General features: G+C 56.1%; 13 protein-coding genes across 13 annotated transcripts; 5 read left to right on the forward strand and 8 right to left on the reverse strand.

The window, feature by feature from the left end:
* Positions 1-313: 313 nt before the first annotated feature.
* Positions 314-3,135, forward strand: N657DRAFT_650634 (uncharacterized protein). The gene is made up of 6 exons (XM_062793986.1): positions 314-781; positions 854-996; positions 1,074-1,513; positions 1,564-2,330; positions 2,389-2,499; positions 2,568-3,135. The coding sequence occupies exons 1-6, from the start codon at positions 614-616 to the stop codon at positions 2,781-2,783; spliced, it is 1,845 nt and encodes a 614-aa protein (XP_062642851.1). The 5' UTR covers positions 314-613; the 3' UTR covers positions 2,784-3,135.
* A 1,508-nt stretch (positions 3,136-4,643) lies between these two features.
* N657DRAFT_627494 (uncharacterized protein) lies at positions 4,644-6,582 on the reverse strand. Its single transcript, XM_062790817.1, has one exon. It carries the CDS (start codon positions 6,552-6,554, stop codon positions 4,872-4,874), a length of 1,683 nt encoding a protein of 560 aa, XP_062642852.1. The 5' UTR covers positions 6,555-6,582; the 3' UTR covers positions 4,644-4,871.
* A 1,028-nt stretch (positions 6,583-7,610) lies between these two features.
* On the forward strand, positions 7,611-8,650 carry N657DRAFT_650637 (uncharacterized protein). Its single transcript, XM_062793987.1, has one exon. It carries the CDS (start codon positions 7,809-7,811, stop codon positions 8,241-8,243), a length of 435 nt encoding a protein of 144 aa, XP_062642853.1. The 5' UTR covers positions 7,611-7,808; the 3' UTR covers positions 8,244-8,650.
* N657DRAFT_650638 (uncharacterized protein) lies at positions 8,336-9,353 on the reverse strand. The gene is made up of 2 exons (XM_062793988.1): positions 8,867-9,353; positions 8,336-8,815 (listed from the first exon to the last, which is right to left on the reverse strand). The coding sequence occupies exons 1-2, from the start codon at positions 9,118-9,120 to the stop codon at positions 8,506-8,508; spliced, it is 564 nt and encodes a 187-aa protein (XP_062642854.1). The 5' UTR covers positions 9,121-9,353; the 3' UTR covers positions 8,336-8,505.
* A 1,122-nt stretch (positions 9,354-10,475) lies between these two features.
* N657DRAFT_541187 (nagb/rpia/CoA transferase-like protein) lies at positions 10,476-11,918 on the forward strand (the record flags this gene model as incomplete). Its single annotated transcript, XM_062787824.1, has 2 exons — positions 10,476-10,606; positions 10,670-11,918. Coding segments are annotated over 2 exons (1,380 nt in total), but the record flags the coding sequence as incomplete, so codon positions are not given.
* Positions 11,919-12,326: 408 nt separating this feature from the next.
* Positions 12,327-14,868, reverse strand: N657DRAFT_582479 (uncharacterized protein; the record flags this gene model as incomplete). The annotated part of the gene is made up of 5 exons (XM_062789616.1): positions 12,327-12,998; positions 13,054-13,384; positions 13,433-13,510; positions 13,561-14,622; positions 14,735-14,868. 5 exons carry the CDS (start codon positions 14,866-14,868, stop codon positions 12,327-12,329), a joined length of 2,277 nt encoding a protein of 758 aa, XP_062642856.1.
* A 280-nt stretch (positions 14,869-15,148) lies between these two features.
* On the reverse strand, positions 15,149-15,902 carry N657DRAFT_321603 (uncharacterized protein). The gene is made up of 2 exons (XM_062786799.1): positions 15,256-15,902; positions 15,149-15,167 (listed from the first exon to the last, which is right to left on the reverse strand). Exon 1 carries the CDS (start codon positions 15,727-15,729, stop codon positions 15,346-15,348), a length of 384 nt encoding a protein of 127 aa, XP_062642857.1. The 5' UTR covers positions 15,730-15,902; the 3' UTR covers positions 15,149-15,167; positions 15,256-15,345.
* A 638-nt stretch (positions 15,903-16,540) lies between these two features.
* N657DRAFT_321601 (uncharacterized protein) lies at positions 16,541-18,077 on the reverse strand. Its single transcript, XM_062786798.1, has one exon. The coding sequence runs from the start codon at positions 17,883-17,885 to the stop codon at positions 16,701-16,703; it is 1,185 nt and encodes a 394-aa protein (XP_062642858.1). The 5' UTR covers positions 17,886-18,077; the 3' UTR covers positions 16,541-16,700.
* Positions 18,078-18,269: 192 nt separating this feature from the next.
* N657DRAFT_582486 (uncharacterized protein) lies at positions 18,270-19,745 on the reverse strand (the record flags this gene model as incomplete). Its single annotated transcript, XM_062789617.1, has 1 exon — positions 18,270-19,745. One exon carries the CDS (start codon positions 19,743-19,745, stop codon positions 18,270-18,272), a length of 1,476 nt encoding a protein of 491 aa, XP_062642859.1.
* Positions 19,746-19,856: 111 nt separating this feature from the next.
* N657DRAFT_321599 (uncharacterized protein) lies at positions 19,857-21,070 on the forward strand. Its single transcript, XM_062786797.1, has one exon. It carries the CDS (start codon positions 20,250-20,252, stop codon positions 20,967-20,969), a length of 720 nt encoding a protein of 239 aa, XP_062642860.1. The 5' UTR covers positions 19,857-20,249; the 3' UTR covers positions 20,970-21,070.
* Positions 21,071-22,793: 1,723 nt separating this feature from the next.
* N657DRAFT_582494 (sugar transporter-like protein) lies at positions 22,794-24,541 on the forward strand (the record flags this gene model as incomplete). Its single annotated transcript, XM_062789619.1, has 3 exons — positions 22,794-23,220; positions 23,278-24,211; positions 24,286-24,541. 3 exons carry the CDS (start codon positions 22,794-22,796, stop codon positions 24,539-24,541), a joined length of 1,617 nt encoding a protein of 538 aa, XP_062642861.1.
* Positions 24,542-24,598: 57 nt separating this feature from the next.
* On the reverse strand, positions 24,599-25,786 carry N657DRAFT_321593 (uncharacterized protein). Its single transcript, XM_062786796.1, has 2 exons — positions 24,914-25,786; positions 24,599-24,852 (listed from the first exon to the last, which is right to left on the reverse strand). The coding sequence occupies exons 1-2, from the start codon at positions 25,581-25,583 to the stop codon at positions 24,728-24,730; spliced, it is 795 nt and encodes a 264-aa protein (XP_062642862.1). The 5' UTR covers positions 25,584-25,786; the 3' UTR covers positions 24,599-24,727.
* Positions 25,787-26,436: 650 nt separating this feature from the next.
* On the reverse strand, positions 26,437-27,678 carry N657DRAFT_605239 (uncharacterized protein). The gene is made up of 3 exons (XM_062790184.1): positions 27,362-27,678; positions 27,087-27,295; positions 26,437-27,017 (listed from the first exon to the last, which is right to left on the reverse strand). The coding sequence occupies exons 1-3, from the start codon at positions 27,527-27,529 to the stop codon at positions 26,852-26,854; spliced, it is 543 nt and encodes a 180-aa protein (XP_062642863.1). The 5' UTR covers positions 27,530-27,678; the 3' UTR covers positions 26,437-26,851.
* Between the last annotated feature and the right edge of the window lie 232 nt (positions 27,679-27,910).

A 27,910-nucleotide genomic window follows, 5' to 3' on the forward strand; every position in this document is an offset into this window, starting at 1 on the left:
GGGGCAGGGCAGATTTCATCAGCCCGACTCTCGTGACACGCAAATGAAGTAATTTCGAATGTCCATTGGCGAACGAAGCTGACAATCCAGCCCAAGGAGGCACACTTAAATATCACGGAGAGTGCACCACAGGGGGTACCATTATGTACTGTGGTATGCGCAGGCATATTGCAACCTTCACGCCACCGTACCACTTACTCGGGGCACTGCAGTCCACGTAGGCTGGTGGGACTGGAATGGGAAAGGTGGCGGCGGTCGCCCGATCACCATGTCTCCATTGCGGATCGCACTGCTGCACGTGGGTGTCCTTTGCCAATAATTAAGGAGGACTGGTCGGCCCGTCGGGTTTCACTGCGTGGCTGGTGGCGGAGCAGAAGCCTGCTTTGCAGATAAATGATTGGCTGGCTACCTTACATTCAACCGCAAGCCACGGCTTGGGCCCAGCAACGACACCAGAACCACCAACCTGCCACTGGCATTTCTACACCGCGGCATCTACGAATCGACGCATTAGGCCTCTTCCGAAAAGAAACTACGTCCTCATCTCAAAACTGCCCGGGACTGTCCGAGATCGAAGGCGTCCCCCCAACTCAGTCTACCTAGGTACTTTGCGATGGACGGGCAGCGGCCGATGGAAGAACTGAGCGAGGCTCGGAACCTTGAGAAAGTTCTGAGTTTTCGCGATGCTCGAGAAGGGGATAGAGATTTTGCTGTTGAGGAGATCATAGATCAGACTCGAACCACCATAACCACAGTGCTAAGGACTCCTAGGGTCGACGACGTAAGCATACTAGGACTTCCACCCAGCTCTTGCCATTTCACGCTGTACCCTTACCCTTCTAACGGACTCTAGGACGTCGATCAGCGAAAACTCTGCGGCCGCGAAGACTGGGAAGAATTTTTCGCGGACATATTGCCATCGGTCGAGAACGAGTATCCAAAACCTGATCGTATCTCCAAAGGGAACCCAAGTCCAACCTCGAGACTCTTTTTAATGTACGTTGTTCTCCTTCCCCAACAAATTCGGAAAATAGCCGAAACTTTCAGATCCAATTGCTAAGCCGCGAAAATAGAATAGCGCGGCCTGAAAAAACAGAAAATCGGGTGCTGAGACCTACAGATACTCTCGTTGAGGGTCGTTGCAGTGGCGTGGATATCAACGATGAACGCCTTGGCTCATGGTTTCTTAGCCGCGGTCGTAGGGTCACTACCGTCGCAGCATCCTTCTTCAGGAGAGGGGAGGACATACTTCCTAACGAGAAAGCTGAAGCCCGGCCAGCGAGCGACTTCAAAGTATCGGTTTCCAAAACTCCTCGTGGTGATCATCGGAAAAGGCTACGAAACATGCCGTTCACAGCCGATACCTTTCGGCTCCTTTCCAGAAGGATGTCTATTCACAGTTGGATTGGTCGGCTTATAAGTCGAGCCAATGTACCGGCTTTTGAACGCACGTTGACCGAGATGCCACTGTACACAAGTACTGGCGAAAGCATGGTTCGTCAGAAGGCAATAAGTGAGTTGATCTGCTCGTCTGCTTCAAAGGACTTATGTTGACATCCATAGTTTACAATTGCCGGACATCTAACGAATGGAAAGACGATATGGCCCTAGCTGTCACACACTTTCCCAAACAAAGATTGACTTTCGCCCTACTATTCGGTGCCTCAGAGGACCAGGAGAGGAGCGTGCTGGCAAGACTTGGGAGAGCCGGCCCTGATACGGCCCATCCCATGCTTCTCCCGGGAATCCTGGTAGAGCTAGAACGCAAGAGGCAAATGGACATTGCCGACGAGATGATTGACGAATTAGAGATGCAAATATTCCAGCTCGACAACGAGACCATCACGAGCTGGAAGCAAAGCGTGCAGACCACGGCCGAACGGAACAAGCAGAAGACTAAAGCCTGGCTTGACGCGGCCTTCTCGAGGAACATCCTTCTGGCTACCAAGACTGTTCTATTCAGCATGTGTCGGCATCTGGACGAGTACTCGATGTTGGTGAATCCCAGGGTGCGGAGAGAGCACGATTTTCATCACCAGGACCGTGACCACTTCGCCCAAGGGGGATTACGACCGGGCACACCACTCTCCGTTACTAGCAGCCACTGGCAAGTTCACAGTCAAATATCCTTCTCGGAGTACTCGGGCTCGGAACCCCTCGAGGCCTCAAATCCTGACAGCACATGCGACCCAGATGCCAGATACCAGGAACTCCTGCAACAAGCTGGAATGAGAATGGAGGATAGGCTTGTTTCTATCATCGGTGAGTATGAAGACAAGATCAGGGCTTGCACCATGGAAATCGATGGAATGGCGATGGCTACACAATGGGTGGGTCTCCCTATCTTACAGCGCAAGTCCACGAGTGCTGATTCTGGCTTGACTCCAGTCTCACGGAGAAACCAACATGGAAATTGCCACGGCAAGTGGCGAGGACTCGCGGCAGATGCGGTCCATCGCACTGGTCACCATGGTATTCCTCCCAGGGACCTTCTTCGCTGTAGGCATCCCATATTCCACGCGCCCCTCTAAACGTGCCGTTTATACTGACACCGTTCGCAATTGAAGAGCATGTTCTCCATGACCTTTTTCAACTGGAACGCTGGTTCCGACGGCGGCGGCGGCGGCGGTAACAATTCCAGCCCTACTGTCTCCTCAGAGATATGGATCTATTTCCTGATCACTGCCGTCTCCACCCTCATCACTCTTTTGCTTTTCTGGTATTTCATTCTGTCTCGTCAGCGTAATAGGAGGAAGCTACAACGGGATCTGAGCTCGGTTTGATGAAGCCATACTGCATCGCTTTTCCAGGGGCGAGAGCTCCAGTCTACGAAACACGGGCATATTCCCTTTGAGGTCAATAGCCCTAATTCACACCCCAATCCAGCTGACTGGGGTTGTTTGTCGAACGGGATCACATTGACTTATATGGGCAGACTGGTTGATGGCTGAGGGCTCCTCAACGTTCAACCGTCCGTTATCTCACTTGATCCACCACTCAACACTTATAACCCTCGCAGCCAGTCATCAATAGCAACATGAACGCGTCATGAGACAGCCGCACGCCTGCTGAATTGGCATACGTCTGAGTATGGTACCGGATTTCGCACCACTTAAGCCAAGGCGGCAGGGGGAAGATGTCAATGACTCAAGGCGTCCTTGTCAGGGACTCTGTAGATGCCCAACGTGGAGTGTCGAAAATGGGGTCACCCGCTCAGACCTCCTTTTGCCATTTCTATATGACTACGTTGAGTTCTCAGCCCCGAAAGTATGAATTACAGAATAAGGTATGTAGGCCGCTTAAGGGAGTACTGCTCGTATTCAATGGGCGACTCGGAGGTAACCCCTTATCGGTTTAGGAAATTCGAAACTCTTCAAAGTAAACATTCCGCTGCAGCCATTTTCGCTCTGCACGAACCCAGTGCCTAGCGATAGTCCTTAATAACCTGGAAGATACCCACTTCTAGATGGACAACCTCCCATCCTCTTCAATTCACCTGGCACATGGGCATCTAGCCAAGTTAGACACCCATTCACACCATCAACTCCAAGTTCGCTTGAGAAGGCACCTTCGCAGTGACCTCATACATGTTCTTCCGCACCTTACGGGCGCGAAGCACTCCAATGTTAGTAACTTCAACTAGAATATCCCCCGAAAGACATGAGAGATATTTGCCACCAACCTCAACATAGAAGTTCCCCCTTCCGTAGCGCCTCTGAAGGGTGTGAAGGAGATGAGGCGGATCCGGCACCAATCTGTAGTGGATCTTCTGAACCTTGATCCAATTCTCACATTCATCGTGCCTACAGGGGCTGAACGTGTTCCCGCCTGGAATCCAGTTCGTGAGGCAGTTGATTGACATATTGAAAAGAATCTGGAAATGTTCAAAACTGGCGAGTGACTTTATATCGAGAGGGCGCCTCGTACGTCGGGTATAGAGAGTGTCGCTAACAAACAACAAATCGGCACGACTGGCAGATCGGTTGGGAGGTGAATTTTATGTGGTAAATTAAATGTCGCGACGCTTTACGGTTCAAATTCGTAAAGAAGGGAGGACGAAGCGACAGCGGCCTTGGTTCAATAATACCACGGCATGCCGATATTAATGCCCAGCAGCCAGCAAAGCAAGCTTTGGGCAGTCAAATTGAAACACGGCCATCCATGTGGCTCTCTAGTTCTACGTTGTACACTACATGCCAACAAGTTCAGGTCGCGCTTTTGGGTCTCGGGACGTGTCTCCCAAGATACGCAGAGCGCCACACGCAATGTGAGAAATGCCTGATCCATCGACTGGTTCAGTATTCCGTTACGCAGCCAGAAGTGATATCCCCACCACCCAACCAAAGCAAACGCCCGGTTTGTACCAATGCAGGTGCCTTATGTTGTTAATGACATCTGTTTAGAGAGTGGTTGTCGGCATCCCCATGTAAGGCACACATGCTGGCAGACTCTTGTGCCTGACGGCAGCTGAGGGCTACCCAACTTGAAAACTGACCGGATTGGCACAAAAGACACTTGGGCTCGTTCTTGAGCGAGCTGCGACTCAGTTCCAATCTGGGTCAATAAATGACTCATTGGGATCAGGAGCGTGGTGACATTTGTCAGGAGCGGTCTCAAGTACTGGGCAACTGCCCAAATTGGTGTTTTTTTTTTTTTTTCCCGCTCGTCGGCACCGCCCGAGTCGTCGCAGTCAAACCGTAACAGCCAGTCTGTAGCGAAGACACTCACATCCGCATCAGCGGGGCGGCGGGCAGCAGCTTCTTGGCTCAGGGACCCCAGCGTGGAACGATAACTCCAATAAAGCACGAAATACCGTACCACGTGAGAGTATCAGAAAGACCGAGCCTGAGTGACGAGCAGCCGATTGGAGTTTAATCAGATTTCTTCTTGATCACCCCGTCCTTCAGTTCAAACTTATTAGAAAACCTCCTCCGCTGATAATCGCGCACCACACCTCGCGACAGACTCGTCAGAGCCGTGAGCGGCAACAGCGCAAGCAGTCCGAGGACAATCACGCCTCCCAGCCCGGCACTACCAGCCCAGCCAATACGCTTCGTGGTCGCCGTCAAGTGGCCCGCCGGGACTTCTCGCGGCCACGAAAAGAACTGAGCCTCCTCCCTCCACTGCCTGACAAGGCTGAAGTAAGCCTGCGCCGTGTCGACCAAGATGTGCTCGATCAGCTCGTGTAGCTCGAGCGTCCGGCCGCGGAGTAGATCCCACACCTCGAGAGAGGTCATGCCGGCAGCCGTCATGCCGGCGATCATGGCGCCTCCGTCGCGGCCGAGGGCTTTCTCGATGGCTGAAGCCGCAGGGTACAGGTCCTCCATGTCCAGGGCGCCCTTGGTGTCTCTGATGTCCCCGATGGAGATGGGCTCCAAGGGTGCGGTCATAGTGACTTGCCTGATGACGTCGAAGCCTCCGTACCGACAGTCGATAAAAATGGCTTTGGGGACACGTTTGATTGGGTGAACGTTGGTGAAGACAAAGAGTTGGTGTACCTCCATGTTATTTGCATGCTCAGGCTCATCGCCGTCCTTCTTCAGGGCTTGCCAGGTCTCGAGGTGGAATGTCTGGTCCGCGTCGACGTATGTGACGGTTCGATTCGGCCCCCGAGTGTGCCAGTCTGTCTTGGGGAAGAAGTGGAAACGGTGTATGATGGTGTTGGGTTGATCAGGTTCTTCCGTCGAGGCAAACTCGTGAACCTCGTAACCCCAGGCCCAGTCCTTGGTGCTCTCGCTGCACTGGACAGTCACATTGGTCGCCGCCACAATGGGCTCGTAGGCCAGCACACGGCTCTGGTCAACTGGCACGCGGTAACCGCTCCGCTCCCATGGGGCAGGCGCGACTCCCACGCCGTGCGTCCGAATGGTTGGGTAGACGGTCCTCCCGACTCGCACACCCTCCCCATTTGTGAGATGGCGCGTGAGGTAGCGATGTGTGACATGTAGACCATGCGGCTTCTGCAAAACAACGCGCTCAAAGGCGCTGCGCAGCATCAGGGACGTCATGTCCCAAGGGGTCGCGGCCGGGACGCGCGTGAGCTCGTCCGTGATGGCGGCAGTGGAAACGGCACCGATGGGGCTCGTTGTCGTCCATGTCGTGGGGTGCATTCCGAACAGGCTGCTGAAGACCCCCGCGCCAACAGAAATACATGCGAAGATGGTGGTGATACCTGTTTTGCCGCTGAAGTTCAAGCCGAACCGGCTCCATGTACTTCCTGTTACCGAGCTGAGCGATGGGCGCAAACTGGAGCCTGAAGTTGACTGAGCCCTCCACTGTGATTGACCATTGCGGTAACGCTGAAACGCAAAAAGAGTAATTGCTGCAATGGCACCTCCGCAAATCTGGACGGCGTAATTCCAGAAATCAGCATCATAGCGTGCCAGCTTGCGCGAGTGGACAACTGTTCCTATCTTTTGGTAGGAAAGGTGGGTGGGCACGTCCCATGCCAGAAGCGGTTTGTTGTGGTATCGAACAGCATAGTAAATTCCGGTCAAGAGACAGGCCAATGAGACGGTGTTAAGTGCGAAGAGCCATATGCTGGAAGTGGCCATTGTCAACCTGCCTGTTCAGAAAGGTTCCTGGTTTTTGTCTTCTCGGCAAAATTCTCATCCCAACGACTCTTGCTTCGTTCATGAGGACACGTGACCGCTACCGAAGGGTGACATGGTCATTGGGTCGGTACCGGATAATATCTGTGGGATTTTGGTATGAGCGATTGGCACCTCAGCTGGATGTCTTCTGGCTTGACCTCGTAGGAGGTGGGGTCGCCAAGGAGATAAATATCTCCACCAGGCTGAAGGCGAAGAGTAGGGAGACAGGAGTACATGGTGAGAGAACAAATAGATAAGAGTACTTTCTTTAGTAAGGCAGTGTAAAAGAGATTTCATGTTTCCTCTCATGACTTCTAGCCTCGCCGCGGTGTTGTGGGCGACGCGCTGTCTGCATCTCGAGGCGTGTGCCTCTCTTGCGATGACGTGACCATGATATTATAGACGAGATTGTCGGAACTATTTATCGTGTAGGTAACAGCCCGTTGCAGATAACAAAAGCCAATGTTGAGCACGCTCACTATATGTATACTTCCACCGGAGTTACAAAGCGCACTCATTACTGCTCTCAGACGGCCCTATCTATAACAATGCTCTGACCCTAGAGTATAAATCCATCCTCCCAAATCCCAGAAAAAGAAACTCTTAACTTCACTCAGAATTCTATAAGGTATATTACCAGCGAGTGACCCATATCAGCGAGTGACTCAGCTTAACAGTTTTACCATAACGGAAGTTGTGAAGCTCCCCTGAATCCTTCGCTACACAAGATGGCGTTTCTGCTTCAAATTCAAGTGGTTATATGATTCCCTATCTTCATACATGATACGTCTTCAAGTTCAATATTCGGGCAATACCCGTTCGGAAGCGCTGCCGTCGATTATCGGAGGCCAGGCCGGCAAAATCCCGGCAAGTGGGCCCTCGGACCAGCCCAACCTCAAGGACCCGGCCACAAGGGCCCGGCCGGGCCCAGCCAATCAAGTACAGCCATAGTGTACACGTATTGTAGTGCGTTTCGATACAGATTGGAAAATGCACTGGGAGAGATTCGCCGGCTTTGGGCCCGTCTTGGCAATTTCAGTTTCAAGGGCTCTATCAGCAGGTAGTGACGTCACATATTCCACTCTGTCACCACGGCCTCATAGGCAAACAAACGAGCCGGATTCCCAAACCACCCGTGCTCGGAATCAGCCACCCTTCAACAGAGCACATTCAGACAACACTTGTATCCACGTCGAACGAAACAGAGAACCCACCATGTCTGACATCGTCGAAGCCATCAAAGACGCCGTCAACCCCAAACGGCGCGAACAAGCCACGGTCGAGACCTACGACCCCCACAAACGGGGCCCTTACCCCGACCAGCCTCCGACCGGCGACGGCCAGCCCGGACTCTCACCGTCGACGACGACTGAAGCGCAGAACCCGGGAACCGCCGAGCGGAGCGACCTCAGCAGCACCGTCGCCGCGGGGGGCCAGCACAGCGGATCCGTCACGAGCCAGACGCTGAATTCGGCCCAGCCGTCCGCTGCCCAGAGCTCGGCGGGACGGAGTCGATCGCGCGTCGCGGAGGCACTTGATCCCCGCGCCGAGTCGACCGGGAATGGCAGCGGAAGTCAGGGGCTGGGTGACTATGGCGGGGCAGCGACCAAGCCGGTGCATAAGGAGGGTGGAAAGTACGGTTTGTCTTGAAGTGAGTTCGGACGGTGGTCTGCAATGACTCGGAAGGCATCACAGAGACGCGGAGGAGGGGAGTGGTGAAATTGCAATGCACCTTGGCTTTTGGGGGCAGGCGGAGTTGGGCGTTGATTTTGTTGGTTTGGTTCTGATATATTGCACTCTTGTTGTGCCACTAGCGGTATGGGCCAGAGCCGACGACCATGGCATGAACTTCCACAGTCTCCTCTCCGTTTATGATTAAGCGCCCCTTCTTCGCCCCTCAGCGTATCAGACTCTACAGGCAAGGTCCCTCGTGAAGAACGGTCTGTGCCGGTGCCTTGTCGTCCACAAACGGAATCTGTATGAGGACTGTGGGCTCGTCGCTCGGGAACTCGGTGAAGTGGCCGGCCAGTGTGCTGGCCGACTTGAGGTCGGCAGCGATGAGGACTGATGAGCGAAGGGTCCCTGGCATAGCATAGAACACCCTCGTGTCTGGCCGCTCCTTGCGACCCGGATGATCTTGAAGACACATCGAGGCGTCGGGCCCATCGGCAACAGGCGCGGGAGCTGTGATCCTGATGAGGCCGTTCAGGACGACCGAGAGTCTTTTGAAACGTCAGCGATATTAGCCCTTGGCTCCCCTTGGAAGGGCTCACTGGATATGCGGCGCCCACGCCTCGCCCACAGTGGTTCGTGGTTCGATCCGCGACCATGTGGCTACGGTGGTGTTTCCGACCGCGTAGTTAACGGCAGCCATGTAGGCGGCCGGGACTGAGGACAGCTGCCAGCACTCAATCACCGAATACCCCGCGCGGGAAGATAAGGCAGTGATGTTGAGCGGCACCGTCGTGGACTCTGCCGCAGCGACATGGCTCATGGCGAGCGTGACGACCACACAATGTAGCTTCATGCTGAGTTCTTGGTCGTTTGCCTAGTCTAAGCTCTTGTCGGGGGGGAGAAGACGAGTTCAAAGAACAAGAACTATGGAGCTACCCGACGTTGGTTTCCGAGACCGGACCGCCACAAAATCCGGCGAGCTGCATGAACCAACTCAAGTTATCTGCATCAACGCCACAACAAAACCGGTGCGGGGCTGCCGACTCGGACAGACTCGACAAATGCAGTTATGCATCAGTACTGGTAGGCTCTTCGTCGATATCCGATTGGCCACCACGCATAAAAAAACCTGGTACTTAGCCCGAGCTTTTACTGTTCGTGGCACAACAGGAATGAACTCAACGGTTCTTTCCTCATCCAAGTCCTTATTCGAGTGCAAGCAGACAATGAGAGAGTCGTCTTCCGTGCTCGGGACAGAACAGTCAACTCCGGCGACCAGAAGCCACGACTCATTGGTGAAACCCGCCATGTATCCTTTCTTGACTTCGGACAGCAAGGCATCCAAAACGTTGGCAGGTGTTGGTGGCTAGTTGTGCAATTCGACAAGCGACCGGGCTCGGAAGACCGCTATGACACATAAAGTCATCGATTTCCATGTTCTCAGGGACCTCGGGGCCGAAGTGGTGCAATGATTGCCCTGGCACAGCGACGGCGATCCGAAGAGAACTTGATGACAGGGAACTCCTTGAGGAACCACAAGAGTGAGTGTCGCCATTTCGGGCTGTACGGTGCTGCCGGTAGTATCGGTAGTGCCAGTGGCCTCCCTGGAGGAAAGATGTCAGCGTCTGGCATCTGTACCGACCTTGGATCGGGCCGCTCAACGTAATGGAATACTACATGTGGATGATCAGGTACCGTTCAGCTATTCAAGATTGGTGGGGCTGTTGTTGGCGCGTGGTATGACTGGGAAACTTCTTATCCCAATCGTACATCAGAAGGGAACGGGTAATCAATGAGGAGTTTGAGCTTCGAGCAGGTTCTCGACCACAGTAGGTAGTTGCGCCTCCCTCATGCTTCCACTGCAATTGCACCAACTTTCCACCTACATTTCCGCTTTCGGGTGAGGCGGCCCCAACCAGCTGCACCAGAACTTTGCAACCAACACCACCGCAGCAAACCATCCGAGTAGTACAGTAATTGGGTCATCGTACAAGCGTATTGTAAGTGGATAAAATCACTCAGCTGTCACAGCCGGCAGCAGCCGGCAAAGACTCCCCGCGATCGTAGCAACACTGATGCCGTCCCGCCTACTGTTGTCGTCAACACCCATTCATCGTCAGCAAATTCTACAGCGCCCATAACGTCGATACGACACCCATCATCCTCCGGCATTCTTTCAAGCGTTTTCACAAGTCCTAGTCAGAGAGAATGGCGTCCACTTCGACCACTACTGGCGAGTGGAAGAAACGCTCCGTCGTCTCATCCTTCATCATGCAGAACCATGACGGAAAACCCCGCGTAGCTCTCTTTCAACGCAGCGACCGTGTTTCAACATACAAGTAAGCAGACGGTTGCCCTTCCAAACTTTACATCAAATTGATCAGATTGACGAAACCCATAAGACACCACTGGGCCCCCATCTCCGGCAGCATCGACCCGTCGGACCCAACGCCCCTCGCAGCCGCTTGGCGCGAAATCGCCGAGGAAACCACGCTCACGCCCACCGCCCTATCTCTTCTCCGCCAGGGCAAGCCCTTCACCTTCCACGACGGCTCCGTCCGCCGCGTATGGACCGTCTTCCCCTTCCTCTTCCGGCTCAACAAAGAGACGCCCACCGCCGAGACCGAGCAGCAGCAGCAGCAGCAGATCCAGACCGACTGGGAGCACGAGGCGTGGGGCTGGCACGATCCCGACGCCGTCATCAGGGATGCTGCGGCGGGTACCTTGCGCGCGGTGCCGCGACTGGCCGAGAGTCTGAGGCGCGTGTGGTTTGAGACAGACCTCGGGCCGGCGGCCGGCAAGGTCCTTTCCGATGGGCTTGAGGCGCTGGCTCGGGACCACGAGAGCGGAGCGCGGCAGCTGGCTGGGGTCGCGCTGCGGGTATTTCAGGATGTGGTTGCGCGAATGGACTACACGTACGCTCCGGCTCCCGATGACGACGGCGGGTCGGCGGCGGCGACGGAGAGAGAGGAGGGGTGGTGGGTCAAGGTGCGTTTTGCGGCGTGGCATCTGTGGAAGAACGGGAGGGAGAGCATGGGCGCCGCCATCCTGAGCGTCCTGCTGGCTGCGCTGGCGAGGGTCGAGCAGGTGAGGCAAAGGTCGGAACGAGGGTCGTTGCGTGAGAACGTGCTTTGTGAACTGGAAGCTCAGATCGCGGAACGGCAGGAATCGGCCAAGCGCATCTCGCAGGCATTTGCCGCATATCTCAACAAGACCTTTGCCTCAAAGCGGGCATCGCATGAACCGATCTCGATTTTGACACTGTCTGAAAGCTCAACCATCCGCCAGGGCTTTCGGCACGCCGCCGAAGCAGGATTTGTCCTCGACCTCCGAATCCTCGAGTCCCGCCCGCTGCACGAAGGGGTCTCACTGACCGGGGCACTCGTCAACGACCTCACCACAAATTCACCCCCTCCAGGAAATCCAACACACAAAATAACCATCTACACTGACGCCTCAGCCGCCCTAGCATCTTCAGACATCGACCTACTCGTCCTCGGCGCCGACCGCATCGCAGCTTCAGGCGCAGTCAGCAACAAGACAGGCTCGCTCCCGGCCGCGCTGAGCGCAAAGCACGTCAGCCCGACCGCCAAGGTCGTCGTGCTGGGGGAGTCGGACAAGATCGCGCCGCCGGGCCGACCGGATGACCACGTCGTCGAGGACAACGACCCATCCCAGGTCAACCGCGCGTGGCTGGCCGAGTACAACAGCCAACGAGTCCGGAATGCAGCATCGACGATCCAGGACGCACAGGCTTCGCCCGGCAGCGACAGCACAGTCAAGCTGGCTATCCGCAATATCTTTTTCGAGTGGATTCCCGCCAGCCTGGTCGATGAGTACCTCATGGAAACCGGGGAATGGACGACAGAGCAGATCGCACAGCAATCTGCAAAGCTCGAGGCCGAAGAGAAACAGTTCTTCGGAAGCTTATAAGGCCATCCATCAATCACCCCAGAGAGCCTGAAAGAGCGAACCCGTTGTACAAGAGGAAAAAGACCGTGGTATCTTTTGCATCGCCGAACTCAACACCAAGCCAAATCTGCGCCCAACTCGGAAAACCTAAGAAAGAAAAGTACTGTAAAACTGCATATAGTCGGCCTGCCACCAACAAGACAGCGTCTGGTACATGGCAGCCACCCTCTGGTACAGCTGCGGCCCACGCTTCACCTGATGCCCCGGATTCTCCGCCTCGCCGTTGGTGGTAGCAGACCCACGACTACTGCTTCCATCCACCACAGCAGCGGAGGCCGCTTCGCTCGGCAGCAGATCACGCAGGGCACCTTCGTCAGACAAGAGGACCCGCTTAGTGCCCGGGTCGTGGATGGGGTTCCGCAGGCGCTGAGCAAGGTACTTGAAGTCGTGCAAAACACGCGCGCAGTCCTTGGCGTACTCACTGCCCGTCTCGGCTTCCGTGTCAAACACCTCGATGGTCCATCCCACATCATCCAGATCCTGGGTTCTCAGGTTGACAAAGACCATCTGGTGCATGATAAGGACGATGGCGGCGTTGAAGATGTTGTGCAGGTCGGGCAGCAGCAGCTTTTGCCGGGGGCTGTGGAGCCGCATCAGCCGGCCCAGTCGCAGGTTGCGTCGGGCGGCGTCGCTGCAGGCGCGGATCGGCTCAAGGTGAGGGTGGTTCTCCATGTCGAAGGGCAAGTTGTCGCAGACGATGCTGGCGACGGCCTTCCAGACGGCCATCAGCATTGCAGGCCGGATTGCCAGAATCACGAGCTGAGGATTATGTCAGAAGCGCACCCTCCACCGAAGGAGACAACCACCAACTCACCTGATTGTAGCTCATGTGCAGAGACCAGCAGGCCCGGTCACGCCCGAAGCTGGCCGCGCCGGTCAGCAGCCCGGCTGGATCCTGCCCGAACGAGGCGGCCATGGTAAATATGTCGACCGGGAGGAGCGTTAGGGGGTCCGCCGGGAGCTGGAGGGCGGGCGGCAAGTTCGCACGCCAAGTCCTCAGCATTTCCAGCGCCTTGCCTACGCGAACCGTCGCATTTGTCAGAAGATCTGGCAGCCCGGATTCCCTGTAGCTGCTGTAGACGATGTAGTCCGATATCTTACACAGCTCCACATGCGCACGGAGACCGGCCGGCGACGGAAGCCCGCTTCGAATCGTCAGCATGTGGATATGGGGGAATTTTGGGGGTACATACGGGTACTCTCGAGGAAGAGGAAGAGTAATGGCGTCATCTGGTGTCGTGGGCGGCCGGCCCATGACACATCCCAGCCATCTACAATAGTCAGCGCCGTAGATGTCGGGTTCAGGGGCAGCCGAGCCTACCTGTCCAGGACGTAGACGGTCCAGAATGTCCGCACGCCAATTTCATTGCCCGAACCTCCCTTGTGGAGGCCGTGCATGACGCTGATGGTCATGGCATTGCTAATGGCCATGTAGGCTGCGTCTCGGCGATTGTTCTCAATCAGGTACAGCGCCATGAGAGCCAGCACCGCGATGTCGGTGATGGTGTATGTGGTACGGTCGAGCAGGTTGCCCAGTAGCGAGCGAGCCCTGGCAAAGTACTCCTCCCCGAGCTGGCCATCGACAGCAGAACCGGGATCCCTGATGTTCAACATTCGGACAAAGGCAAACGAGGCATGATACAGGGCCAGAGGGCGATGGTGAGGTCCCGGTCGTTTCGGTTCACCGGGGCCCTGCGTGCCCGGGAGTGAAGCAAGCGAGAGGATCTCCTGGATATCAACAAAGGGCCAGAACATGATGCCGCCACTCGCAAAGATACCGTTGCCGTCCTGGATGAAGTAACGAGCCTGCGACAAAGCCGACGACATCTCGGCTTCCGAAGGTAACGCCAGGGGATCGACAGCCACCGGCAACACCAATGGGCGGGAGTCGTGCGTCTGGTACTGGCCGAGAGACCCAAGGAAGGCGGCGCCTGCCGGGTTTCTCCCCGAGTCGCCATCAAGCACCTTGGCCAATGGCGCTGCCGTGACGATGAGCTCCTTAAGCGTGTCGAGGAAAGTCGCCCCGGACGTCTCTCCGAGGTAGCGAGAAGTGCCGGCGGGGTCGGCAAGCATCCTGCCGTCGATGCCTCCCAGCCGTACGGTGTGCGGCGTGCCGCCAGTCAAGGACGATGGCGTGCTGTTGGATGATGTCGGAGGCGAGGCGGCCTGCTGCCCGGGTTCTAGCCGAGGGTCACTCCGCTCAGTGGCGGCCAACTGGCGCTCGAGCGAGGCGCACCGGCGTTGCAGCGACTCGAGCTCAGCCCTGGGGATGGTGACGCGCTCGACGGGCTCCGGGTACAGACACTCGCGCTGGGCGCTGGTGCACTGGCGGCACGGCCGCTCGCCGCTGCACTTGATGCGGCGCACATTGCAGCTATTGCAGCTGCGGTCATGAAACAGTGCACGTTAGAATGAGATGTGTTAAGAGCAGGCGTCATGTGTGACGACGCGAGGAAAGGACTGCAGAGGGAGCAATCCTCTATCGCTATACTTACGCAGTGGCCACACGCTTGCGTTCATCAGGTGCGACCTTCTTCCTGCGGGGATTGACAGGCAGGCGATGTAGCGGCGACGGCGCCGAGGCCGATGAGATGCTGGAGTTTGCAGGCGTATTCGATAGCCTTGTCATGGTCTGGCATCGGGGTTAGGCGCGGAGGGTTGGCTGGATCGAATGCACTCGATAAATGTTGAGGCAGATGGGATTAACGGTGTTGGGGTTAAGCTTTTCGGTGTCTGTACCCGTGGTGGAGGAGGGAACGGGGCGAGGTCGGGTGACTGAGCGGGGAAGGAGGAAAATGAGGTTAGGCGGACGGGTGGGGCGTCCGAGACGTGGAGAACAGGGGCTCCGGGCCACCTCATCCGACCCTTGCCCCATCGCGCCGCCATCTCACCGTTCCTCATCGAATGGCCCTTGATTGGTTCAAACCCCTTGCACACAGCCTGTTAACAACCTGATAAGCGCCCGTCTGGGGGAAGGCGCAGGGGAGTGGGGGTCAAATTCTGCAACTGTACTCACCTCCTTCCACCATTCCGATCTTCCAACTGGTTCGCAAGGCAGTGCCGGGAATGGATCCATAAATGCATTGATATTCTCCTGTCTTGTCATCTATGGGTGCAGTCGTGCGCGATCGTCCATTCTCAGTCTGCGTGCCTCACTTCGCTGGCTGCTCAGCCTCGAGTTTTGACTGTTTTGGACTTCATGATGGCTACCCTGCCTGCTTGCGTCTGTTGACTGCCTGCAGCGTGACCCGATATTTGATGGGCATGGAGCGCCAGTGCCGCTGCGATATAACTGAAAGTAGGGCGTACTGTAGTCGGAAGAGTTGCGAGTCGACCGGATGATCCCCAACAAATCACCACAGCCGTTGACCCCCAGGACGAGCCCCCGCTTCCCCGTAGGTGGAGTGTGTGAATGCTGCTGAGCCACGTACCATTGAGCGGGGGCGGGACTCGCCTGGGGTGCGGGGGAGGGAAACGCAGAGTGCCGCATACAAGTGGCTGCCTTGCTTGACGCGCTGACGACCAACACCGAATCCAGCCAGGGCCATGAGGATCTCGGCCGTGAGGTGGTGACCTCGTTCCACGCGGCGACTTTTGAGCTCAAGGCCAACAGATAGAGTCTAATGCCACGGCACCCTGCGGGCGGCGCCGACTCTACATCTTGCTGGGTTTCGCGATGGCTGCTCCATGCATATCACTCACATCGGACGGTCCAGTGGGACAACGGCTTGAGAGATGCGCTTCGACCGTCCACATACCACGTCCCCGGATGGATGGGCGAGTTGCTCGCAACGCCCCATGACTCATGTTTCCTTGGTGCTTTTTAAAGACGGTCAATGCAGACGCCAGGGAGAGTTTCCAAAGCCCCGGGGCTGCTAACCATGAGAATGGGGATCCAGTGCCACGGTCCCAGCCTCCACTCACCGCTGCCGCAGCGGCTGGGACATGTCGAAGGCGACAAAGCAGGGCGTGACAGCAAGATTGAGTTTCTTCGAGTTAGTCAATCAGTGATGAAGCCTGCGCTGTATCCTGATATCAATACGGTAGTCGCTGACAAGCTCGCATCACGACAGGCAAGTATCAACCTGAGTCTCGGCTTTTCCAATGCTGCCTCTGTCCAGACCGTGGGACAGCTACGATAGGAATAGCAGCGGGAGCAGATCCGGGGTTCGCTTGCCCGGTAATGTCGGCCTCTTTTTCGCAAGGGTCGGTGGCCAGGAGGGGCTGGCAGGCTCCTCTACATTATTTGACTCCCAAAGCTTGCCTATGGAGGCTCACAGATTGCAGATGTGCTGGCATCTCTGCAATACACTCTCCGTGACCATCTAGGTGTGACTAACAAACGCAGTGCGTGACCGAGACAATCTTATATTCGCTATAAGCAATATGAGGTTCCGTGACCGTGCTTTTCTTCTCCAGCTGTTGTGCTACAATAGCTACAGTACAATACGGCGGTGTGCTTCACTCATGACCCCAATGCCTCCTTCCAAACTCATGATCCCGCTTCCCGACCGCGTCGGCAAAGTCCCTTAAGAACCGCCACCGCACCCTCCTCAGCCACCCCTTCTTCACAAAATCGTTCATCGTGCCATGGGGGAAGAAGACGATATGATCCAGCAACGCCTCGTCATGGGCGCCCGCAACAAAGACATTGTCATGAGCATCAGCCTCCTGCAACTTCTCAATCACCCGCAACAACTCGTCCATGTCGTGGTGGAACGACCTGCCCCCCGTCTCCGCCTCCCCCGCCGGCTTATAGATAGGTCTGTTCGCCGGTCGCCCTCGTCCGGCAAAGAGCGCGTCAAACACGGCGCCGGGACAGGCGTAGTGGGATTCCAGCGGGTGGGGATCCGGGGCGAACGGGTCCGGGATGATGTCCTTGGGCAGCGGGAGGTACTTGCTTGGGCGGATCTCACCCGGGTGGTGAATGGCGTCGCCGGCGAGCAAGACAAACGAGGCCGGGCTAGACGTGACGCGGGCGAGGGCGCAGATGTGGCCGACGGCGTGGCCCGGCGAGTCGAGGAGGTAGAAGGAGCCGTCACTGAAGTAGTCGAGGGCGCGGAAGCGGCCGATGGTGAGGCGCTGGAAGGTGTGCGCTCCTGAGGTGCCCGAGTCAAAGTCTAGCTCGATCAGCTCCCGGCCGGATAAGTCGCTTTCGAGGATGGGCGAGTTTGGGTTGGTGGGATATCCGGGGAGCACCGACTTGAAGCCCGGGCCGACTATGAGCGAGGTGCTCGATGGGAACGTGTTGGGGTTGCCGGTATGGTCAGCGTGATGGTGGCTCCAGATGATGGCCTCTACTTTGTTGACATTGACACCGGCGTCGTGAAGTATCTCGCTGACATCCTTGTCCACATGCACATTCCATCCGTGGTTCTTCAGCTGGGACAGCACCGCTGGGCTTAGGTTCTCCCAGTCTTTGCGGATGCCCAGATCGAAGACGATGGAGCGATCCAGGCTGGGGTGCTTGACAAGAAAGGAGAAGACAGGAAGAGCCAGCCAATCGTACCCTTTGACGGGCGGGGTGAGAAACAGCTGCGATGGAACCCCTCGGATGGTGCCGGTTGTGTCAATGATGGCCACGTCGACGGTATGCGGAGAGGGGAGGATGCCCATGTCAGGGGCACTCTGCGCGCTTTCGGTCATTGCGAGCGGCGTCAAGGAGAATGGCTGATGTGAGGATTCGATCAATCACTGTGCTCGCGATTGACCATGCACAGGAGAGAACATCCCGCGATGCCCCCTCGTGTCTCCCAGGTGATTATGTCGTTCAGACGTCACCTGCAGGGTCCAGTTGGCTCACTCAGCCCCCACAGGTTCGCCTGGCACCGAGTGGAGACAGAACCCGACAACACAAGCCTCCAAGCTTTCTATCCGCCGTGATCGTTGGGGCTTCTCGGGGCCTGCTGTAAGGTACACATTCTTCAATAGTCCAGTCCTCCACCTGTTTGCACGGGAAAAAGTTGAACTTCCTATGACAACACCAGACTCCGGTGAAGCCAACCCATAAAGCTTTGAAAGTAGCGAAGCTTAGATCTGATACGGATCACGTTCTAAGACATAGTCGAGGACGGCATTTGGCTCGCTTTCCAACCAGGCGATCTGCTTGCCCAGCCAGATATACATTCCCTCGAACTTGTCGTAGTCCTCAACCCACAACTTGAACCAGCTCTTCAGAATCTCTTCCCGTCTGCCAGAGTCGACTTTGTCATCGTAGATGAACTCCCTGTAACGTTCGAAACGACGGCGCAAGTCCAAGAGGTCAGACTTTTCAAGGTCAGGGAAGCGGCGTCTATCGCCGTAGCCGTTGACCTCCGTGACCCACTCAAGCCCGTCTAGGATCTCGTTCCCTATGGCCTTGAACTCAGCGAGCGAAGTGACGACATTCGCTGCATTGTTGAAGTCGTTGTATATGTAGTCCCAGCCGAAGCGAAGTTGGCCGCCAATTTCTCTCCGGTGTTCTTGGAACATGGCGAGGGCGCCAGCAGACAACTCCCGGGCAAGCCTAGCGGAACCACCACCGCTTTCGAGGTAGCATCGGTTGCAGATGAGGGGATCGATGGTGAATCTAGCGGGGAGAGGCCATTCCCATTCTTGTAGCTTCCAGTTCCGGAAAGCGCTGTCCATCAGCCATTTCTTGCAGAACCGACAGAAGACAACGTATACGTTGAGGAAAAGGCCGAGCGCGGGCCGCGATCCCCGAAAGCTCCTCCACACCCGGGGTCGCTCCTCAGGCGGGGGCGGCTCGACGAGGCCGGGGAAGTGTCGATCCCACATACTCAGAAACAGGCCTTGCCGGCTTATCACCGCTGTTGCCGTAGGGCTGACAGTGACTTCGATGGTGCACGGGGGCCTGGTCCGGATGTTGAGGAGACGTTTGCACTCGATGCATCTGCGTTTTTGACGCGCGGTGCCCGTCAGGTACGCCCGGACTGGGTATTCCTCGTCTTCGTCAGGGTGGTCGCGTGCGGCGAGTGGAAATTGGTAACCAGTCCGATTCCCAATAACATAGTCCCTCCTCCATTCAACGATGCGAGCCCATTTTCTCTGCTCCTCCCGTACCCGGGCCTCCCGCGCTTGAATACGCCTCCATCGGGCGCTCGGCTCGAGCGGTTCCCAGTCTGTGATGGCGGCCTTCTCCGCCTCGACACTCCACGGCGGGGGCTTTCGGTACGGACGGCGAAGAATAGCATGGTTGTCAAACATCATATGGGACTGCAGCTTCATGCAGCCGCAGCACGCGTACTTGTTGGACTTCCACTCGCTGCCGTCCCACGGCGGACACAACTTTTGGGAGAGCTCGTCGAACATCGGCACAATGCCGCCATGCTCTGGCATCAGCTCGAGGGCGAGCAGCCGCTGGACATAGTCGTGTTGAATGGGGCTGATGAAGGCACGCCATGACTTGGAGGTTTGAGAGAGGGCGATCAACGATATTGGGTCGAGCTGACGGACAATTTGCTGCACGACCTCTGGGGGAATATGAGTGTTGAAAAATAGCAACATTGCTGAAGGCAGATGAGAATACGCTGTAGATGGTTATAGACACAGACAGCCCTGACAGCGTTGTAGTTGTACAAGACACTAAGTTAGTTATGGCTTCCTGAAGTTTTCGGCAAGCAATGCTGGAAACTGCGGGGTTGTGGCTTCGCTTTGTGTTGAATCCAATTGGGTTACGTCAACGTTGCTGTGAGGTGAGCAGACCTTGAGCTGCCAGCGAGAGCAAGGCTTCACACAACAAACACAAACAACTTGACATCAAACCTGAGCCCAGAGTTTAACTATATTTGACCTGCTGCATCGAGCCGTCTTGGCCACGGTCGGTAGGGGGTTTGCTGTGCTGATGTTGGGGAGGTACTTAAATCCAAACGACTCAAACTGGCCTGTGAAGAATGTTTATTAACATTGCCGCCTCACATTAGTCTTCGACCCTTGAGACACTGGCATGTGATGAATCTCGCGGGACTCCTGCAACCTCAGCACACCGGATCCCGAGCTTGACATAACCGGATGCCTGGACGTGCTATGGCTTTCCCGCTCGCTTCCCATTTTCACTTTTCAATTTTCATTTTCACGGCTCGTATCCCCAGTTTGGCATCGCACTCTTCTGCCAGGGCAGACATGGTTGCTCAAGCACAAGCACATGCTCAAGAAATTGGCGATTTCCCGGGGGCTTGGTTCAGCCGTGTCGTGGACCGTAATCTGTGCGCTTCCCACATGTTGTGGCTTCCCGTGTTGGGGCGAATGCGGAGCAAGGACGACGCCGGTACGGCAGCAAGACGGTTGTACAATGCAGATCTGCTCCAAAACCCGGTTTCCCGATGTTTTTCTCGGGGGACATTCTGTGATTGCTTCGCTCGGTCCATCAATCGAGCCTGGAATCGGCAGTGTCAAATCTGCGGCATCCCGGTTGTGACGAATGCTTCGAGAGTCAGAACCAAACCCTTGGTTCCTTTGAAGCTCGCATTGGAGGCTGTTTTGAGTTTGGGGCGTGTGGGGCAGCAGTTCCAGAAACGTCCTGTCGTTGTCAACGCACAGATCGCTGGGATTTCACGAGAAAAGTCCCTCCCTCGAGGTTTCCAACATGAGCCCTGGTCGCGGTGTCATCTGGTGGGCTTTTCCTGGAACACGATCGCATTGGTCATCGTACATTTCCCCAGGAATTTTCTGCACCGGGAATGGCCCCACTTCTGTCAAATCGAAAAGCGGGGGCGCAATACACGACTGTGAATTGATTGGTCAATCGGCCTACTCTCCCCGGGATCCCACGTGGGGCGTCTTTCTTTTCTTCGCTCGTTCGGGCTCATCCGCCTTCTCGTCTTCAATGGCCGTTGCAGTTTGAGCTCAGGAAACGGTGCTGGAAATGGCATGACAGTATTTGCGCTCAAGAACACAGCAAGGGAGGGTCCAAGACTTGAAGATGGCTCGCCAACTAGTGGATTTTTCTCCGAGGAATCTCATTGGCACCAGTGCGAAATTGCGTCTGTGCCCGCATTGACCGAGGTGGGTCAACTTGCTGACCCCGGATCAACGTCCCTGCTTCCCGACTTTGTGAGCCTGGCCCGGATTCGGGAAGCCGACCATTGCGACCCAGTTCCTTGCACGGAACTGGCAACAGCACCAACTGCATACCGAGAGTTTATCCGTCACTCACGCTGCATTTCAGCTCTTTGTGCAGGATGCAGCCATCACCGCCGACAGGGGGAAGCAAGCGGCGAAGCGAGTGTTGGCTGACCGAGACTCCCTTCCCCCTGCAGCAGAATTGCATTGACACTGATAAATCCCAGAATCACATCGTGGCACAGTTTCAGCATTGTCCAATCGACGCCCAGCATCAACGGTAGTGCCTTCGTCCCATGCAGTTGGTCATGTCCGCCAAGACGCTGACAGATTGACATGGTATCGCGTTGCCGGTTTCTGCTCGTTGTCGACCAGTTTGTTTTAGTACGGTCTTTGCTTTGACCTGTCCTGGAGCACCAATACGGACACCCCGCCCAGCTGCATCCTTCGCCCCTTGGCAGAACGGAGCAATATCGACCCATCCATCTCGCCCACCATGTCAAACCAAAAACCCGCCGTCTGGTGGCCGAAAAATGCGGATCGTTTACGGACAGACACCTTTACAGACTACACGGTCATTGTCGATGACAGGAGGGTCTGCTCGGCTGTCCAGCTCTATGCACTCTGTTAGTTTTTCCATCCGGCTTTCTGAGGCTGGTTCAAGTTGACAATTGTATGCACGTCAGACTCGCTTTTTCACAAGCGAAAGTACATGACATCGGGAAGAAATGCTAATCACCCGTCCAGGCCGGGCCCTCTAGAGGTCGCGTGTCCGTCACGTTGTGGATTGCGGGGCAGTCGATCACATCGCGGGTGCCCTTTGCTTTTTCCAGCCCAAGGAAGCTTCTTCCCGAGTTCCAGGCACGCCCAGGCGCCAACTTTCGCAAGGCGATCCCCGTCAACCCACGTCTCCCGTCCCGTTTCCATCTGAAAGAGACCTGTCATTCTCAGCGATGCTGTTAACTCGAGTCATCTGTGGCCGGCACCACATACCTACCAATGAGTGAAGGAGCAGTGATTAGCTGCCCTCGGCATGGATCGTCCGCATCGCAGTTTGGGCTTGGTGCCAAGGGTTTCGGTCGTTCGACGACTGGCCAGCCGGAATGCTTAGAACGTTGGGTTGCATTGCAGGTCAATGCAACCCCGGACTGCTCCCTGTTCGGTTCACTGCCCGTTGACCACGACTCTCCTTTGCTCGTGCTCCCCCGGGCCTTGGAGGACAGGGGCCTCTTTACCAAGAAGACAATGCAACCCCAAACCCAGAGAGTTCCATGTCGACAAGGCGCCAGGCTTAGGGTTGACGGGGTGGGATTGCCCGGCCCATCCCTCGCCGGTTATTAATGTTCCCTCACCTCCATCCACGCAGGGCTGCCGACGGCTCTTCTCCCCTTGCTGTCGTTTCGTCGACTCGTCCGCCGATCCTAACCCAACCCCGACCGGCACGCACGCAGAAGAGACCTAAACAATCGAGGAGAACAACGGGCGCAGGCCACAATGGAGTCGAGGGTCAGGCCGGACTCCGCCTCGGCCGAGTTCGAAGTGGTGCAGGAAACGCCGCGCTTCCAGAGGGTCTACTGGACGAGGGAGCCGCATCTTAGAAAGCTCTATGGGCTGGCCGTCATCTTGATGGTGGCCTCAGCGACCACCGGGTACGATGGCATGCTGGTAAACACGTCGCAACAGATCGACGCCTGGAACCACTTCTTCTTCCCCGAACTCAAGGACAATCCGGATCTCGTGGATCCCGTGCTCGATAGCAAGCTGGCCATCCTTGTCAACATGTTCAACATTGGTTCCATCGTCTCCTTCTTCATCACACCCTACGTCGCCGACCACTTCGGCCGTAGGACGGCCATCATCATTGGCTGTATCTTCATGATTGGAGGCGGGTTCTTGACTGCTTTTGCCAATGGCTACGGAAGTGAGTTGGCACCATGACTCGCTGTTTTTCGGTTCAACGGCCTAACCCCTTTTCCAGTGTTCATGGGTGGACGTTTCGTCCTCGGCTTTGGCAACTCGCTCGCGCAGATGGCCTCGCCTCTCTTGCTAACCGAGATCTGCCACCCGCAGCACCGCGGCCCTGTCACAGCCATCTACAACTGCTTGTGGAACGCCGGCGCGCTGCTCGTGTCATGCATCGCCTGGGGCACTGCCAACATCAAGAACGAGTGGTCGTGGAGGTCCATAACGCTGATCCAGGTCGTCCCGTCGCTCATCCAGCTCTGCGGCATCTGGTGGATTCCCGAGTCGCCCCGGTATCTGGTCAACAAGGAGCGCCACCAGGAGGCGCTGCACATTCTGACCAAGTGGCACGCCGGCGGCGACCCGCACAATGCGACGGTGCAATTTGAGTTCCGCGAGATCAGGGAGACGATCCGGATCCAGAAGGAGACGGAGCGATCTACCAGCTACCGCGACTTTCTGCGCACGCGCGGCAACCGCTGGCGCCTGGCCATCATTGTCTCGCTCGGCGTCATCTCGCAGTACAGCGGCAACGCCCTCTTCTCCAACTACATGAACGCCATCTACATTGGCGCCGGCATCACCAACCAGAACCAGAAACTGGCCATGTCGACGGGCAAGACCATCCTCGACCTCATCGTCACCATCGCCGCCGCCCTCAACGTCGACCGGTTCGGTCGCCGGCCACTGTTTCTCATCTCCATGGTGGGCATGGTCATGTCGTTTGTCTGCTGGACCATCACGGGCGCCATCTACGAGAACTCGGGCGAGCTCGATGTCCAGGCCGGCTACGCACAGCTCGTCTTTATCTGGATCTTTGGCATCTTTTACGACATTGGCTTTTCCGGGCTGCTGGTCGCCTATGCGCTCGAGATTCTCCCTTTCCACTTGCGTGCCAAGGGCATGATGATTATGAACATCACCGTCCAGGCCATGCTGGCCATCTCCAAGTACGTTTCCTGTCCCATTACCAGGAACCAGACGATCCTTTGGTGCCGCCTGCTGACAGCAATGCTCCTCCCAGTCAAACAAACAAGCTCGCGTGGGAGAACTTGCCAAACCACTGGAACTTCATGCTCTTCTACACGCTCTGGGATCTTTGCGAGCTGGTCTTTGTGTGGTTCTTTTACGTCGAGACCAAGGGTCCCACGCTCGAGGAGATTGCGCGCATCTTCGACGGCGACGGCGCTGTCGCTCACATTGACATGAACGAGGTGCAAAAGGATATTTACGCCATGGAAGACCGCGACCACGACATGCTGCCGGGCCGAGCACTATAATCCGCATTGCTGTTTTTTTCCCCTGTATATTTGGAGTCTGGCGCTGGGCTTGCTGAGCCGTGGAGCTATTTTCATGATACCTTTGATCTACTTCTGATACCATTGATCGTTAGTTATAGCGAACATGTTTATCCTTCGATATGTGTGACCTGGCTCTCGTTATTCAACCGTTTGGCTACCTGATACCTAACTAAGTGGCCCCTTCGCGTTCATCCTTCCCCATCCGCGACATCTGGCTCCGCCACACGGGACTCGACGCATCAACCACGGTACGCACCCACTCCTCCTCCCCCGTGGCCTCATTCTCGACACTGGCGTAGCCGGCGCCCATCAGCTCGGGCGGCATATTGACATAAATAGTCTCATACCCACCCGCCGGCGCGCAAAACGCCTCATGAAAGATGCCAATGTGCTTGTGCCCGCGCTTCTGGAGAACGGTCCGGTTGAACCAGCCCCACGTGTGCCGGTGGATGCCGTCGTGCGCGAAGCGGTTCAACCCGTCCACGTCGCGGAAGTAGTAGATGATTAGCAGGGTGTTGTTGCGGGCCGCCTCGTCGCCGTGCCACGTCGTCGCCCCGAGACAGCCGTACTCCCTCGCCCGCTTCAAGAGGTCCCCGTGGCAGGCCTGGAACTGGTCGGCAACCTCCTTGGCGCTTGGTGAGAGGGGTCCGAGGGGGTGGTTGAAGCGGATGCCGAGGTGGAAGACGACGACTCCCTTTGAGGCTGGCTTTGACCCGAATGGGGATGGTGATGACGACGATGATGCCCTTTCGGAGGAGGCGAGGGGGTCATAGCTGGTGGAGGGGAGCTGCGCTGAGGTCCGCCCGGGGATCACGCTCTGCTTTTGGAGAAGTGGTCTGTCGGGGAGGAGAGGTCCAGAGCGGTGAGAACCACTGCGCGCAGGAGCAGGAAGAGCAGCGGTAGCAGCGCATAGCGCGCAGGGAGGATGAGCGACAGCAGGCCCTGGCCAAGACCGCCGAGTAGCATCAGAGTTGGGAGGGTAAACGAGTCTTTTAAAAGACCCTGTCCGGGTTAGCTCCATGTCATCCAAGGCTCGAGACGACCTACACTGTATCCAGGGCCCGCAGCCCGATGCCGCTTTTGTGAGGGCGGGAAGACGGCTCTGAAGTTTGCAGACGACATGTCCAATGCTGTGTTGTCTCGACCGATACCCGAAGGGGTTATATCAGTAACAGCTCGTTTTCTCAGAGCCGAATGTGGGCGGCTATTGTTGGGAGTTGAAGCGAGGCTGGCTGTTCGTTTAAAGAGGGGAATTTCCAACGTTTGTGTCGCCCGGAGGCCAATCCCGCCAAGCAACCACACTGTTGGCGAATGCGAGTGCGATAATCCGTACAGTGTCGTCGTGTCAGCCTTTCGAACTTCTGGTAAAGCCACTTACTCATTCCTGGTTCCGGAGTTAGAGGTGCCAGCAGCATTAATTCCACATTTCAATGTGTCAGCACTCGACTCCAATCTCCTTCCCACGCTCGATACTTGAAACTTCCAGGTGTCTCGGAACGCCGGGACTCGAGAGACTTAAGTACTTGAGGGTGTGGGGCCCCCAAACACTTTGCAGTGACTTCTTCACCGTTCTCGTTTCCTAGGGGCCGCTGAGAGCCCGAATTGAGGCGATGCATCGACGGAAATAGAGGCCATTGCCAAGATAAGGTACCGTGACACATTGCCCTCAACTCATCATGACATATCCCACAGCCGTGCTGCTTTGTGCTTCCTCATTTTGTTTTGAATTGGAAGGTACTTTATTTTGCTGGAGACTTGACGATGAGGTACAGTACCTACTGAAGGACGGTGAAAACCACGGGCGCTGTACTTTGAAAGGCGTGAGCGTCCAGGTTCCGTTCCTATTGGCAAGGCACCAAATATGACTAGTGATTCTTAAGCCAACTGGCAACTCTTGTCTTTGAGTTAAATCCTGAGGTGGCAACTATCGCGAAGGTACTACCTTATTCACATCGAGCAAGATGCCTGGCAATGACATAACAAGCTCGAAGTCATCTTAAGAAACCAACCCGGAGGAAGATACACCAAATCCTCCAACCACCGATCCCTCCGCAAACTGTGCACCGCCTAGATTAATCACGCGGCTTGAGAGATGGAGGAGCTTCATCAACCAAACATGCCCGTCTGACCTCAAAACCAAGAATGGAAGTTGCCTCCAAGGGCTAACTAGGTAATTCGCAAACTGCCCCGCGAGCAACTCAGACGGAGGTACTGCTGAAGCAAACGTAAACTTAGGTTTCCAGAGCCACACCGCCGCACACGTGGCCACTCCGAAAGTTACACCACACCTCAAACCGCGGCGGTCGTTGTCTGTTGTCCATCTGTCGGCACCGTGGTTGCGCCTCCGGTGGTGGTGGTCAGCGGGCGGTCCTTCTCATGGTCGCCAGCAACCCGATTCCTCCGATGGGTTGCCCACATCAATGTCTCCAGGATGGTATTGGAGAGAAGAAACACGCTGATTGTTTTGTTCTGTTAGCATCCCGCCCCGTGACACGCACACACCGGGGACGAGGATTTTGCGTACAATCCAATGATGTAGAAGGCCTGCACCGTGTGCTTCCGGCCGCACCACAAGGGGAGGCACCGTCCGCCGCTCCAGTCCTGCGACGTGAAGATGAGCGACGTGAGCCACAGGTACGACAGCACCCAGTTCAGCGGCACCATGTAGCCGCGGTACGACTTGATGAACGGCAGAACCATGGCGATTAAGTAGAAGAAAAGCGTGATCACTCCCTAGAAAAAGCTGTTAATTAAGATACCTATGATGTGCCTTCGTGATGTTGTGCTCAAGTGACGTACAATGACAAGGTTGTAAATGTTGTGCCTGCCTCTGAGGCCACGGCGTACGAAATACGCCATAAGTGCCGTGATGATGACAGACGAGGCCAGAATAACAAAGTTGTTGAGCGTAAGAACGGCCCGGGCGATCCGCCCACTGAAGAAGCCGCCCCGTTTACCAGAATCCATTGCCGCGAAGTTATCAAGTCCACAGTGAGATCGGGAGGTTGAATTGCGTCTCGAGGGCTCAACCGTTCCAAAACCATGCGAGGATAGAGAATGGATGAGCCTATGGAAGACTCTGATTTCGGGTTATATCAACCGTTGTGGAAGCTGCCGTTGCTGATGGAGCTATGACGCCCGTCGGATCTCATTTCCCAAGGTCAAAGCGCTCACTGCCCAACGCCATTGGTACGTTTTCCCAGGCATGAGCTCAACTTGAGTCATAGAAGCCTTGGGTCTAAAGGGATGCGGAGAATGACGTTAAGGTCAAGCGTCCAGATCCTTGGATATGACGACAGCCTTGGGTACACCTACCTCAAAACTCCGTCCTTTCGGATTGTGCGGACT

This window comes from Parathielavia appendiculata, assembly GCF_033297405.1.
Source record: "Parathielavia appendiculata strain CBS 731.68 unplaced genomic scaffold N657scaffold_32, whole genome shotgun sequence".
NCBI lineage: Eukaryota > Fungi > Ascomycota > Sordariomycetes > Sordariales > Chaetomiaceae > Parathielavia > Parathielavia appendiculata.